Raw genomic sequence first — 15352 nt, forward strand, 5'->3', positions numbered from 1 at the left:
ATTTTTAAACATTGACCAGTGATAAGTGGGATACTGTGTGCAGTTCTGGTCACTTTATAGAAAGGATATTATCAAACTAGAAAGAGTGCAGATAAGATTTATTAGGATGCTACAGGGACTAGATGTTTTGAATTATAAGGAGAGGCTGGGAGTTTTTTCCCTGGAGTTTTTTCCCTAGTTTAGGGGTGATCTTATAGATCTATAAAATAATGAGGGGCACAGATCAATCAATATCTTTCCCAAAGATAGGAGAATCTAAAACTAGAGGGCATAGGCTCAAGGTGAGAGGGGAGAGATATTAAAGAGTCCAGAGGGGCAATTTTTTCACTGAGGGTGGTGAGTGTCTGGGACAAGTTGCCAGAGGTAGTAGTAGAGGCAGGTACAATTTTGTCTTTAATGAAGCATTTAGACAGTTACATGTGTAAGATGGGTATAGAGGGATATGGGCCAAATGCGGGCAATTGGGACAAGCTTACTGGTTTAAAAACTGGGTGGCATGGACAAGTTGGGCCGAAGGGCCTGTTTCCATGCTGTAAACCTCTGTGACTCTGTGTGCTAAATGACCATGAGTTAAAAATGATAATTGAACAGTCATTAAATTCGAATGATTTGCCTAGATGCTTTTCTTAATATTTTGTTTCTGTTTTTAGACTTCGATCTGCAGTACTTCTGGCTATGGAGCAGATTTATTGATTACATACAGTGTGTACTGGCTTTCACTACTGTTGCTGCATACATAACCTACCTCCTTATTGATTCTTCACTCTTTGTGGAAACACTTGGCTTCTTCGCTGTCTTCACCGAGGCAATGCTTGGCACACCACAACTGTATCGCAATTACGAGAACAAATCAACAGAAGGCATGAGGTAAGAGGGCCCATATGGCGCTGTGATAAAATCCTGCGGTAAAGAAACATGTATTTATCATGCTCTCGGCTGATTCATTGCTCTTTGAGGTGTGGTTACTATAGACTAGCGCAACAGTAAATTTCCATGTGGCAACTCCACAAACGACTATGAATGACAATTTCTACTTTTAACACTGCTTGTTGGGTGGTCGCCATGATGTGGAGTTGCCGGCGGTGGTTTAGGCACAGTAAGTAGGTTTTGGTATCTTGTCTGCTTTCTTGCATCTTTTTGGTGTCCTGTCTGCTTTCTTGCATCTGTTGGGTGGTCAGTGGTGGCAACAGGACGCTGGAAGAATTCCCTGCCCCTCTTTTGTATCCACCTCACCAGCAGAGTCTCAATTTACCATCTCACCTAGAAGATGGCACCTCTAACAAAGCAGCACTCCTTCAGTACTGCATTGAAGTGTTAACCTAGATTATATAATTCAAATTCTAGCGTGAGGTTTGAAGGCACAACATTCATAAATCAATGGCGTGAATGTTACCAACAGAACAAAGTGGCTTTAAAATTTTAGCTAGTAACAGAACACAAAGTAATGCATGTTGCTTTATCGTTAAGGCTGTTAATGGAGCAAGTGATGGATCCTAATGTCTACCATCACTTTTCCTTTTCTTTTTGAGGATTATCTCACTAACGTCTACATTTCCAAACCAATTTAATCAAGTTTCAAGTGACCCGGGTTCAATTCCGGCCTTGGATGAGTGCCTGTGTGAGAATTGCGTGGGTTTCCTCCAGGTGCTCCGGTTTCCTCCCACACTCCAAAGATGTGCGAGTTAGGTTAATTGGCCGTGTTAAATAGACCCTAGTGTCAGGGGGATTACCAGGGTAAATGTGTGGTGTTGCGGGAATAGGGCCTGGGTGGGATTGTGGTCGGTACAGACTCGATGGGCCGAATGACCTCCTACTGTATTGTAGGGATTCTATGATACGTAAGAAAAAGAAATCAAGATTGAAGAAATGTGATTGGCTCATCAGAACCCATCCCTCTACTATCATCAGGCTCTTCCATTCAGTTATATTTTGTAAGCCCCCCCTCCCTCCGCAATGTTTTTCTCTGTAGTATTGTGCTTTGCAAAACATTCCAAGTACTCCTGGACTTCTTTTGGATGAGTCTTTAATGTTTATTTTGCTCATTTCCATTTCTAAGTTCTTTACTGGCAAACCCCAAAGTGTTATTATCTTGCTTATACCATTTCATAATTGATGTCCTACAGTAGATAGCCTCTCAGACTAGATTGTAAAGCTGGAACATCTTTTAACATTCTCTCATAACTATCCTTATTTCATTCTTGCAATGTTTTCTGATGTGTCGATGTGTTTAAATTTATTTATTAGTGTCACAGGTGACCTCATATTAACACTGCAATGAAGTTACTGTGAAAATCCCCTAGTCGCCACACTCCGGCACCTGTTCGGGTACACTGAGGGAGAAGTTAGCATGGCCAGTCCACCTAACCAACATGTCTTTCAGACTGTGGGAGGAAACCGGAGCTCCCGGAGGAAACCCACACAAACACGGGGGAAAACATGTAGACTCCGCCATAGAATCATAGAAACCCTACAGTGCAGAAGGAGACCATTCGGCCCATCGAGTCTGCACCGACCACAATCCCACCTCGGCCTTATCCTTGCAACCCCACATATTTACCCCACTAATCCCTCTATTCTACGCATCCCAGGACACGAAGGGACAATTTAGCATGGCCAATGCACCTAACCCGCACATCTCTGGACCCATGCTGGGAGTCGAACCGGGTCCCTGGTGCTGTGAGGCAGCAATGCTAACCACTGTGCCGCCCCCAAAAGAAGCAAAATGTGTAGGAACATAAAATGCGCTTTGTGAGCAGAAGTGAATGCAGGAGCCATAACAGTGCATTCATAGAACAAGCTTAGCATTTCTTTCAGCCCTCGGCAGTGATAACCTTTGGAGTGGAATTGGGTGTTAAGGCCTGAATTGACTCTGGAGTGAATCTAGACTGTGTTTATGTTTTGGGATTTTACATCAGACATTAACTTAGATTCGGTGTCGATGATGACTTTACGATCATACCTTATCTCCCCTATTAATCAGAGTATGTTTTTATCCGTGCAGAGTAAGTTAGTGAGACCTTGAGATCAAACCATGAAATTTTGCCAACTGATTCTGACTTATTGGAATACGGCTTTCCACACCATATCTCTTTGTCTTTGCAGGTTTATATGTTGAGCTGCAGCCTGCCGGATGGTAATCCATCCATCTACCAGACAGATTTATTTAAATTAAGCTAGTAAATGAACAGTGCTCAGTATAAGCAGCATATTTATGGTAATTTATCCATTTTACTATCCTTGAAATGTCAAACTGAGACACTTCTCCTGAGCTACCTGTCACCATAAGATTGGTACTTGAAGATGATGACCTCAGACTGACTGCTAACTGGTATTGAGTCAGACATTGATGTATCATTCAGAATCCTTTTAAGATATACTAAAACAAGAGAACAATTTTCGGTTAGAACTGGGTGCCTCATAACTACTTTAGATCGGCTACCTTTTGCAGTGTCAGGGGGACTGGCTAGGGAAAATGCATGGGGTTATGGGGATAGGGCCGGGGTGGGATTGTGGTCGGTGCAGACTTGATGGGCCAAATGCAGGCAAGGCCCGTGGACCAAGCCTAGGTTTTCTGGTTTCACTCTATCTCTGCTTTTCTTGGTGTTTCTCTCTGGCGCCTAGCTAGCATTCTCATACTCCTTCGCTTGCTCACATTCTCTTCCACTTGCCTCTTCCCACTATCTAACCTCCAGGAGTTATTAAACCACTACTATGATAAAGAACAGTGCAGCACAGGAACTGGCCCTTCGGCCCACCAAGCCTATGCAACACATGAAGCCTTTCTAAACTAAAGACCTTTTGCCTCTACATGGTCCGTATCCCTCTATTCCCTGCCTATTCATGTATCTGTCAAGATGCCTCTTAAATTGCTATTGTATCTGCTTCTACCACCTCCTCTGACAGTCCATTCCAGGCACTTCCCACCCTCTGTGCAAAAAAAACTTGCCTCTCTCATCTCCTTTAAACTTTCCCCCCTTACCTTAAACCTATGTCCCCTAGTAATTGACATTTTTACCCTGGGAAAAAGACTCCAACTATCCATTCTATCCATGCCTCTCATAAGTATGTAAACTTAGAGAATCATAGAATCATAGAGTCCTACAGTGCAGAAGGAGGCCCTTCGGACCATCGAGTCTGCACCGACCACAATCCCACCCCGGCCCTATCCCCATAACCCCATGCATTTACCCTAGCCAGTCCCCCTGACACTAAGGGGCAATTTAGCATGGTCAATCCGCCTAACCCGCACATCTTTGGACTGTGGGAGGAATCTGGAGCACCTGGAGGAAACCCACGCAGACAAGGGAGAGCATGCAAACTCCACATAGACAGCGACCCAAGCCGGGAATCGAACCCGGGTTCCTGATGCTGTGAGGCAGCTGTGATAGCCACTGTGCCGCCCATCATATCTATCATATTTCTATAAAATTACTGAAGTTTAAAGTTGCTATTGAGCCTGTGTCAACTACTGTGATAAAATGTAATAGCTTTGTTTGTTGAGTAGCAATAAGAAATGGAAGACTCCAAATGGTAGTTACAAATAGCGTACTCATTGATATCCTTGTTCTCAATGTCCCCACCAGAGGAAACAACCCCTCTGTATCTGCTCCATCAAGTCCTTTTAAGGTTTTCAACACCTCAGATAGACTACCAATCAACTTTCTGAAGTAAAGGGAATACAAACACAAGTTTATGCAACTTGTCTTCATACTGTAATCATTTAAGCCCTGGTATTCTGATGAATGTGAGCCGTAGCCATTCCAGGGCCAATATACCTTTCCACAGATTCTGTACCCAATCATTCTCCAGATAGAGTCTAATCAAAGTTCTCAACAGAAACATCATGTTGGAGGGAATGAACGAACTGAGTCTTCAGAGACCATGTAGAACTTCAACAAAAATAGCTTTATTCAACATGCATGAGGGAGAGCAGAACTCGGAGCTGTAATTCCAGCTTGCTTCCAAGCTACTGTACTAATCATAGGTTCTTACATATTCTTCTACGTTCTAGCATGACAAAGTGCTACATTTACATTAGGTCATCATTATTGTTACTTTGAATTGGTTACTGTTCTGTTTTTGATCACATTATATGGTCCCATTGTCATGTGTGCTTTAGCTTTAATCATTTTCTGGACATCTGCTGTCTACCTGTTTACAATATCAAAGCATTGTGTTTGTCAAACTGATTTCAATGGTGTGTTAATTGTCCCCTATCTCCCTGATATTTGATTAGTTTTCCTGAGGCACAATGGCTCCTCTAGACTTTGTGAAGCCCTGATAAGATATTGATTTCGCTTATTGTGGCTGTAACCTCGGAAAGATCTCACCTAGGGTGTGACTGTGTTAGTGCTGTCTGGGATATGGTAATTTGTCGTGTTTGCCCACAGTGAGTGTGAGTACTATAGTCAGACTGTATGTTTAACCCTTTCCATTCGTTCCTCTCATGCTATAGCCCACACTCCCTGGGTTTGCCCGACTACACATCACTTCCTCACTTTTGCATTATCATTTGGGATTAAGACCAATATTACTTTAGTCTTTTTGATTGACATTTGTAGCTTTGCATTAGCTATTTAAATTCCCTTGCCCCTCCACATCCTCTAGGACCTCACCGTTGAGAAAATATTCTGTTTTGTCTTTCAGTATTAGAAATCAGTGAATGATGAAGTAGGCTAAAAGGGCAAAGAGTGACTGCAAGACTTCATTCATTGGGAAAATTGCAGCAGTGCATTTATTGGGTTTAGTTTGTATGTGAATACCTTGGACGTCACACATGAGACTGGGAAGAGATGAGTGAATTATGATTTGATTTGATTTATTATAGCCACATGTATTAATATACAGTGAAAAGAATTGTTTCTTGCATGGTATACAGACAAAGCATATCGTGCATAGGGAAGGAAAGGAGAGAGTGCAGAATATAGTGTTACAGTCATAGCTAGGCACAGTAAGTAGTCTCACAGCACCAGGTTAAAGTCCAACAGGTTTATTTGGTAGCACGAGCTTTCAGAGCGCTAGGGTGTAGAGAACGATCAACTTAATGTGAAGTAGGTCCATTCAAAAGTCTGATGGCAGCAAGGAAGCTGATTTTGAGTCAGTTGGTACGTGATCTCAGACTTTTGTATCTTTTTCCCGACGGAAGAAGGTGGAAGAGAGAATGTCCGGGGTGCGTGGGGTCCTTGATTATGCTGGCTGCTTTTCCGAGGCAGCGGGAAGTGTAGACAGACTCAATGGCTGGTTTGAGTGATGGACTGGGCTTCATTCACAACCCTTTGTAGTTTTTTGCAGTCTTGGGCAGAGCAGGAGCCATACCAAGCTGTGATACAATCAGAAAGAATGCTTTCTATGAGAGACTTTACACATAAAAATAACTCGAGCTGTGCAAATTCTAGTTCTGGCTTACTCACTAACTAGTCCAGACAGACACAGGGGTCCCTCCAGGTTCATCAGCTGTCATGCCCAGAGTTGTTAACGCAAGGTAAGGATGAGATGTGCAGTCGAAAAGAATGAGAGAGATTGAAAACATATAAATGTATGGAGACATCTTTATTTTTTTCACAGTGAAAGACATTGAAATAAGTTGTGTTTTTAAATCCAAGTGATTGAGAGTTGACAGGTCTGACTGAGAGACCATCAAAATACTCCCAACTGTCAAGTGAATTGGTTCTTCCAGTTATAATTATTGCCAAAAGAAACCCTCGGTATTTTATTTCAAAATAAACACAACCCCAGACTTATTCGTTTTAATTGATTAGCAATATTAACCTATTAAATCCCTGTAAGAAGTTTCACAACGCCAGATTAAAGTCCAACAAGTTTATTTGGAATCACGAGCTTTCGGAGCACTGTTGCATCATCGGGTGAGTGGAAGTAGGTTCACAAACACGGCAAATATAGGCAAAGACACAATTGCAAGACAGTTACAAATTGGAATGCAATTGTGTCTTTGTCCATATATGCCATGTTTGTGAACCTATCTCCACTCGCCTGATGAAGGAGCAGTGCTCCAAAAGCTTGTGATTCCAAATAAACCTGTTGGAATTTAATCTGGTGTTGTGAGTCTTCTCACTGTGCCCACCCCAGTCCAACGCCAGCATCTCCACTTCATATTAAATCCCTGTTTGTTTTTCTTTTTCCTGCCCTGGTTGCTGCCATTACTTGATTTTGGGTTTATGGTCATTAAATCTTAACGTTATCTTCTGTAAAGTTAGCTCCTTACGATCTAGGCCAACATCACATGTAGTTCCGCACATAAGCTGTGCCTCTCTGTGGTCCATATGTCTCTATTCCCTGCCTATTCATTAATCTGTCAAGATGCCTCTTAAGCGTTGCTATTGTACCTGCTTCTACCACCTCTTCTGGCAGCGCATTCCAGGCACTTACCATGCACTTACCATGCTCTCGCATCTTCTTTAAACTTTCTCCCTTTTACCTTGAACCTATGTCCCCTAGTACTTGACATTTCTACCTTGGGAAAAAGATTCCGATTATCCAGTCTCTCCAAGACTCCAGTTAAAAGTTTTGAAGTGAATGCACTCCTTGCTGAGTGAGAACTAAGTTAAGACAGGATAACGCGAGCAAAATATTTTTTTCTTTCCAATTCATTGAGGGAATTCTTTTTCAGCCAGTCACACAACTTGGCGATGAGTGAAGAAGGTTAGAGCCCCTCCTCACAGCAGCCGCCATTTTAAAGCCACGCACAATGCTCTGAAGAAATAGAAACTTGAACTCCATTCTCAATGGTAAATTTGTGCAGTGTCCATTGTGAAAATTTGTAGAATGAAAGCCTGGATCAGCAGGGATTCAGAGGAGACTTTTACCTGCCTGAGCAGCCTTTACAATTACTTTGCAGAATTATCTAATCAATCTGGGCTGCGAAAAGCGTGCCTTCTCAGCACAGTAGGCAGCGCATCAGTCTCATAATCTGAAGGTCCTGTGTTCAGTCCTCAGAGAGGACTTCTTTTTGGGGCAGCACAGTGGCATCGTGGTTAGTACTGCTGCCTCACAGCGCCAGGGACCCAGGTTCGATTCCCGGCTTGGGTCACTGTCTGTGCGGAGTCTGCACCTTCTCCCGTGTCTGCGTGGGTTTCCTCCGGGTGCTCCAGTTTCTTCCCACAATCCAAAAGACATGCTGGTTAGGTGCATTGGCCATGCTAAGTTCTCCCTCAGTGCACCCGAACAGACGCCAGAGTGTGGCGACTCGGGGATTTTCGCAGTAACTTCATTGCAGCGTTTACGTTAGCCTACTTGTGACACCAAAAGCTTTAAAAACTCTTTAAACCCTAAAACATGGCATATCAAATCACAGGACCAAACAGCCCCTCCAGCCTGCTCTGCCACTCAATTAGATCATGGCATTCAAAGAGAATTTGGCAAAGTTTCACTAAAAAGGCTAGCTGCTAAATTCAACGCTGCGTAAATTCAGGATAATCTCTGGGGGTGGTTAATAAATGACCTGAAGGATTCAAAAAAGATAACCACGCGTATTTGTTAGAAGGGATATGTCGGAGTGGGCGTCTCAATGCTCACTACTGTTTCTAATTCACATTGAATTCAGAAACTTCAAAAGAACAGTCGCCACGTCCTCAGTTTATCCTGAACTGAGAGGGAAAGGTGGAATTAAAAAAGGCAGCTTGGCAATAAACGAATGATTCGGTCTGTGTGGAAATGTGCAGGCCAACAGCAGATGACGCACAGCAGAGACAAGTACTGCACATGGGTGGGAAAGATGGCTCAAGAGGGAATGTAGTTAGGGATGCTCAAGTAATAGATTCAGGTAGAGGGACGGACACTCAATAATGCAGTCTAGAATTCAGAATGGCCAAATCCTTCTGCGGAAAGAAAATGGGTGAATCCTCCACTGACATTTCTGTTTTATAGACTGCATCCTCATTTCATTCCACAGTGGCTGGTTTTATTTGATTTGATTTGATTTATTCTTGTCATATCTGTTGGTACACAGTGAAAAGTATTGTTTCTTGCGCCCTCTAGAGACAAAGCATACCTTTCAGAAAATGGAAAGGAGAGGGTGCAGAATATAGTGTTACAGTCATAGCTAGGGAGGTAGATCCATTCAAAGGTCTGATGGCAGCAGGGAAGAAGCTACTCTTGAGTTGATTGGTAAGTGACCTCAGACTTTTTTATCTTTCGTCTGACGAAAGAAGGTGGAAGAGAGTACATCCAGGATGCTAGGGTAAATGCATGGGGTTATGGGAATAGGACCTGGGTGGGATTGACCTCGGTGCAGACTCGATGGGCCAAATGGCCTCCTTCTGCACTGTAGGGATTCTATCTATTCTATAAGTGTAAAATAATGCACCCAAGGACACAAAATGAGGAGTGACATTATAGACCAAGGTGATACCACCAGTGAAGGATGTGAAAGGTTTGTGGAGTGTGCAGGAGAGGTTTATGAGAGTGATTCCCGGGATGAGAAACTTCATTTTCGAAGGTGGATTGGAGATTTTGGGACTGCTCTCCATGGAAAAATGAGGCTGAGGAGAGATTTGATGGAAGTGTCCAAAATCGCGAGAAGTCTGGACAGAGTTAGAGAGGGGGGAAACTGTTCCCACTTGTGAAAGGGTCAAGAACAAAGAACAGTACAGCACAGGGACAGGCCTTTCAGCCCACCAAGTCTGTGCCGACACAGATACCTCTCTAATCTAATATTTTCTTGCCTCTACGTGGCCCATATCCCTCTATTCCCGCCTATTCATGTATCTATCCAGATGCCTCTTGAACATTGTTATACAATCTGCTTCCACTACCACCTCCGTTAGCACATTCCAGGTATTCACCACCCTCTGTGTGGAAAAACTTGCCCCTTACATCTCTTTTAAACTTTCCCCCTCTCACTCTCTGTCCCCGAGTAATTGACCCTTCGACCCTGGGAAAAAGACTCTAACTATCCGCTCTATCCAAGCCTGTCATAATCTTGTAAACCTCTATCAGGTCCCCCCTCATCCTCCGACACTCCAATGAAAACAATCCAAGTTTGTTCAACCTTTCTTCATAGTCCATATCCTCCAAACCAGGCAACATCCTGGTAAATCTCTTCTGCACCCTTTCCAATGCATCAACATTGAGGAGAGGGCACGGATTTAAAATAATTAGAAATAGAAGCTAAAGCAATAGGAAAATAAACTTATCTACACAGCGAGTGAGTTGTTAGTTTGTGGAGTGCACTGCCTGGGAGTGTGGTGGAGGCAGGTTCAATTGAGGCATTAATGAAGGAATTAGATGTTTAAAAAGGAACAGTCTGCAGGGTGACAGGGATGGCAGCTCAGTGAAATGCTTATTCAGAGAGCTAGTGCAGACATGATGGGCCAAATGTCCTCCTACTGCATGGTAATAATTCTGTGATTCTATGAGGCGATTGCGCTGGGAACCATCCAAAAATGAAATTACAACCTTCGGATGGTCCCACCAGGGTTACCCCAATTGTTACTCTGAAGTTAAAAGAATTAACTTCTGTGTAACTGGGTTGTAAAGATCAGACCCAGGCAGCACGGTAGTCATAGGAGTGGCACAGTGGTTAGCACTGCTGCCTCACAGCCTCAGGGATCTGGGTTCAATTCCTGGCTTGGCTTACTGTCTGTTTGGAGTTTGCACATTTTCCCCGTGTCTCCGAGGGTTTCCTCCGGGTGCTCCGGTTTCCTCCCACCGTCTGAAAGACATGCTGGTTAGGTGCATTGGCCATGCTAAATTGTCCCTCGGTGGACTCGAACAGGCGCCTGAGTGTGGCGACTCGGGGATTTTCTCAGTAACTTCATTGCAGTGTTAATGTAAGCGTACTTGTGACACTAATAAACTTTAAACTTAAACAACCTGGGTAACTGGGTTGTAAAGATCAGACCCAGACCAATAACCTCCATGGCCTGCCTCTCTCTCCACACCCCCAGCTAGTTGCATAAAAAAGGGGACGTGCCTGTCTACACTCTGACGGAGCTGCACTTTGCCAGCTGGGCCCGGAGGACAGCTGCATTGTCTGGATCTCACCCGGCCTGAGTCAGAAGCTCGGGTGAGTCATACACGGAAGAAATGTAGTGTAAGTAAGTGGGCACGGAGTGGCATTCGGAACTGACAAGCCCATCACTTTGTTGTGATTAGGATAAACTTTGGTATCTTGTTGGCCCAAACTCTCTAACAGTTTCCAGAACTGATTGCCTCTCCGAGGCAGTTACAGCCTCACGCATGTTACATTAGGCATCTGTCAGTTCACTGTAAAAGCTTGTGATTAATTTTGCAACCTTTCCTTCCCTCAAATAGTATTACAATGGTGTTGATGTGGGCAAGCGGCGACACTTTCAAGACTGCTTACTTCATCCTGAACCAGGCTCCGTTCCAGTTCTGGATATGTGGATTGCTGCAAGTGTGTGTCGATATTACTATTCTCTTTCAAGCTTACTACTATGACCGCTACCCTCAAAAGCCGTCTTCCCACGCTGTTCCTTCCACAAGTACCAAGGCACTTTAACTACGATCCTACTCAACAAGTGACCAACTACTGGAAAGAACTTCATGTCGTTGAACCAAAGCCAATAACTTTTCTAATGGTTCTCGGTACACTGGAAGGATTTCAAAGTCACTTTGTGGTAAAGGGATTGAAACATTTTAACTATTGGTTGAATGTTTATGATTATTTATATATTTTTCTATTTTGCATAACTCAAACCAATGTTTTTGGACCAGTTTACATAAATGCCTTACATGTTACTGTTACTAGAACTTTTCCTTTTCCTCCTTAACGTTGTTTGTTTTTAATCACTTGCTGTATCACTCTAACTAATACAGCTTTGTTTCATGGCAGTGTTGTGAGGCTGTGCTGTAAATCCTTTTTCATCCAAAGAGAAGGAGAGAGAGCCTCGCCCTCATGTTAACGTTAACAGACTTTCTGCTTCAGCGTGTTAAAGTCTGAAGAAGCAGTATCTCGTACTGGGAGGGAAATGATTGAACATTCACCCTTGAGCGTTCAAGTTAGCCAAGTTGTCCATGTATTTGAAATTAAATCCACAGAAGCTGTTTGTTAGCCCACAGCAATGGAGTGGAGAAGGATCGGCAGGCAGTGCGAGCCTGTTGTACTTTGATTATGGTCGGACTGTGGGGTGATGACATGCATTGGAATTGGGCGCAGCATGCAAAGGAGTGGAGTGGCTGGACTTAATTTGTACTTGGAATCCTCCGCGTGCAAAGCTCCTGTTTGCAACCCTGCTGAGACCAGGTACTTCCCTACGAGGAGAGGGAATTGGAAGCGGGGAGAATTGCCACAATTCCCTGGGAACAAGCAGCTTCTGGGTAACACTGGTGCAAGCTTGAAGGCAGCTTTATCCGCCTGCTCTGTTTTTTGTGACAACAATGAGATGCCAAAAAGAGAACAGTATTTAAAAAGGTATAGGATATCTTAGCAGTGAAAAGAAAGGTTGATGGTCACTTTTGGATTGAGTACAGTAAGAATTGGCTACTAATTAGTAAGAAAGGACATAATGAAAATATGCATAACGACATTGACACATTACCTTCTTCCTTTGCTGCATTTGTTTTATTGATGTGTTCTAATCACTCTCTCAGTGGTGTAGGGATCATTCTTAATCACAAGTAACCCAGTTCACATCTCACCTGCCCAACGCCTGCCAGTTTGAATCAGTATGATTGTAATGTGCCACGTTTTAAAGAACAGTTATCACAGTTAAATAAACAGCACTGTTTTGTTGAAGCATTTGTACGTTAGGGAGGAAGCTAAAAGATGCAAGTCTGGTTCAATTCTCGCTCTGCCTTACATCACCCACCACCAGCTCCAAGCGGCCACGGACAGTGTTTTGCTTCCCCTCACTTCCCCCTCCTGTTGCTATTCCACTTGGGAAGCATCTTGTTACTACTGGGAACTCACCCTGTGAGTTCTTGCTCTCAGCCAGATCACACAGGGATTAGAAGTGTGGACCTGTTTTCCCAGCATTCTGTGGCACAGAATGTACCAACCTGAAATGAGTTAACAATCTGATCCATTTTCTGTTGTCAAATTCAGCGTGATCAATCCGGATCACTGAACTGAGTTGATACTCTTTCCTGTTGCCTTGGAAAGAGGGCTTGGTATCCGTGAATAGTAAATGACCCCTAAACCTGTCAAATCCAAGCAAAAGTATGCAGTGTTAACCAGTTACAGTCCTGTGTTCTTTAGCAAACATTTAAACCAAAACCCTTTAATTCACCGTATTTACGTAAAAAATTGTCGATGAGTTCTGATCATTGTAAAATTGTATTTATCCGTGTTTTGCTTTTATGCGTTTTTTTGTTGAATTGGTTATTTATTTTGCACTCTCAAGCTGCCAGCAATCTGTGAAATTGTATTCACCACTCTGAGGTTAATGGAGGAAAGACGTGCTAATTTACTACGGCTGGGAGGAATTCAACTGAAAGCAGTAAATAATAAATTTGGCACAACTGAAGTTGAATGTTAAGTCAGCAATTAGTTTAGGAGACAATCCCCTTGGGCTTTGTACGCCTATCACTGAGAACCGCACCTGGAGAAGTGGATAGGTCTTTCTCATTTTCAACTCGTGTTTCCCCTGCTCACTCAGGAACTATTCACTGGATTGTTAACTAAAAATTAAATTGTCACTGAGTGACATTTGTTCCACAACAGGTGTGATCTTTCTGACCCGTAGCTGGTTGCCATATTTTGCTTTGGGCCCAAGTGACCTTACAATTAAGTGTGCCATTTAAACGTCAACGTTTTAAGCCAAGTTGTCCGTCCGTCTATGTCTTTTGTGTCGAGACAGCAAAATATATGTATTCAAAGCTTAAGGGGGCTGCTAAATACTGACCTTTCTACTTTGTTGATGATCGAACAATCTCAATTTTCTTAAATTTTCTAAGAATATACTTTTCAGAATTAAGAATGATTGCACAGTAGTTGACTGGAATATAGAACTAGTAGTAAAATGAATATCACTTCCGTTCTGCTGAGCCAGGTCCGTCACTTTTTTGTGATTAGGATAAACTTTGGTATCTTGTTGGCCCAAGTTCTAGCAGTCAGTATTTGTTAAAAGCATAGTTCTCGTCCACTGTCCTCAGGCTGTGGGCCACGTATTTGCGGTAGTAGTCGGCAGCAGTACGTTATGCTGCTTATTGCTCTCAAATAGCAGACAAAAAAAAAAATCCCTTTTGGCTTATCAATCCAAAGGTGTCACGATCTTTGACTCCATAAAGCTTGCATAATTTTCTTGTGCCCGTTTGGTGGTTCAGGCTTTATGTACTATGGGAGCGTAGTCAAAAGGGTACATTGGAATTTCACACAGCGCAGCTTCTCTTGGACCTGTTGGAGGTGTTTTATTTTACGAATCTGCTTGGGTTATGTAGGAAATGTTCGTTTAAACTGTTATGATTAGGATTTATATTTGTGAACATTTATTTATAAGTGTTGAAAATTACCACTGTTTGTATTCTTCTGTCAACTGTACCAAAAAATATATATAAAAAGGCTCTTCATTGCCAAAATAAGGCAGGTGAACCATATGGAACCAGCGAAGGAATGTTGCACAATACTATAACCGGCCTTCCCAAAGTCTTTTAAATATGTGCTCCCATTCAATGTTACATTTGGATGCAAAATAAATGCGAGTCGAAAGAGGTCTACTCAAGAGGACAGGTGTTAAAAATGTAAATGCATACACGGTCCGTCATGTGTACTTGTGTATTAAACTAAAACCTAAAGATGAATAAACATTTGGAACTGTGTGAGATGGACTCTTAGAAATTTATTTGATAATATCTCCTTCCCATTTTAAATCGTAAACTGGAATGTGTTTATGTCAAGTATGTTTTTTATATTTGTTCGTTCATGAGGTCCAGGCGTCACTGGCTGGGCCAGCATTTATTGCCCATCCCTGAAGGCATTTTAAGAGTCAACCACATTGCTATGGGTCTGCAGTCACTTTTAGGCCAGACCAGGTAAGGATGGCAGATTTCCTTACCTAAAGGATATTAGTGAACCCAGATGGGTTTTTATGACAATCGACAACGGTTTCACGGTCATCAGTGGGACTTTTAATTCCAGAGTTTTATTCAATTCAAATTTCACTATCTGCCAAGGCGGGATTTGAACACGGGTCCCCAGAGAATTGCCCTTGGTCTCTGGATTACTAGTCCAATTTATGCCACTGCCACCCCTGAGTAAAGAATGGCCTGGATTTTGTGGTCTGCGGAAAGGTTGGCTACAAAGACCTAGTGACCTCTGGTGTGCTTTCCCCCTTTACTGACGGCAAGTTAAGACTGGCGCTTCAATGGCAATGACTTGGTGTGCAACATTAATCAGCCAATCACACTGAAATATTCACGTACAGGAACTTAAAAG

At 42.9% G+C, this 15352-nt stretch overlaps 1 protein-coding gene across 4 annotated transcripts in view; it reads left to right on the forward strand.

The window, feature by feature from the left end:
- The window catches only part of slc66a2 (solute carrier family 66 member 2), a 49143-nt gene extending 34405 nt beyond the window's left edge, over positions 1-14738 (forward strand). For 3 of the 4 annotated variants that reach the window (XM_078216837.1, XM_078216838.1, XM_078216839.1), the window contains 2 exons: positions 651-867; positions 11272-14732. In XM_078216837.1, coding sequence (XP_078072963.1) covers positions 651-867; positions 11272-11479 — 425 coding nt within the window. In that variant the 3' untranslated portion in view covers positions 11480-14732. Of the gene's footprint in view, positions 1-650; positions 868-11271 lie in introns of all 4 variants that reach the window. The other variant, XM_078216840.1, reaches the window with a different exon arrangement.
- Positions 14739-15352: the final 614 nt, after the last annotated feature.

This window comes from Mustelus asterias, chromosome 7 (assembly GCF_964213995.1).
Source record: "Mustelus asterias chromosome 7, sMusAst1.hap1.1, whole genome shotgun sequence".
Lineage (NCBI taxonomy): Eukaryota > Metazoa > Chordata > Chondrichthyes > Carcharhiniformes > Triakidae > Mustelus > Mustelus asterias.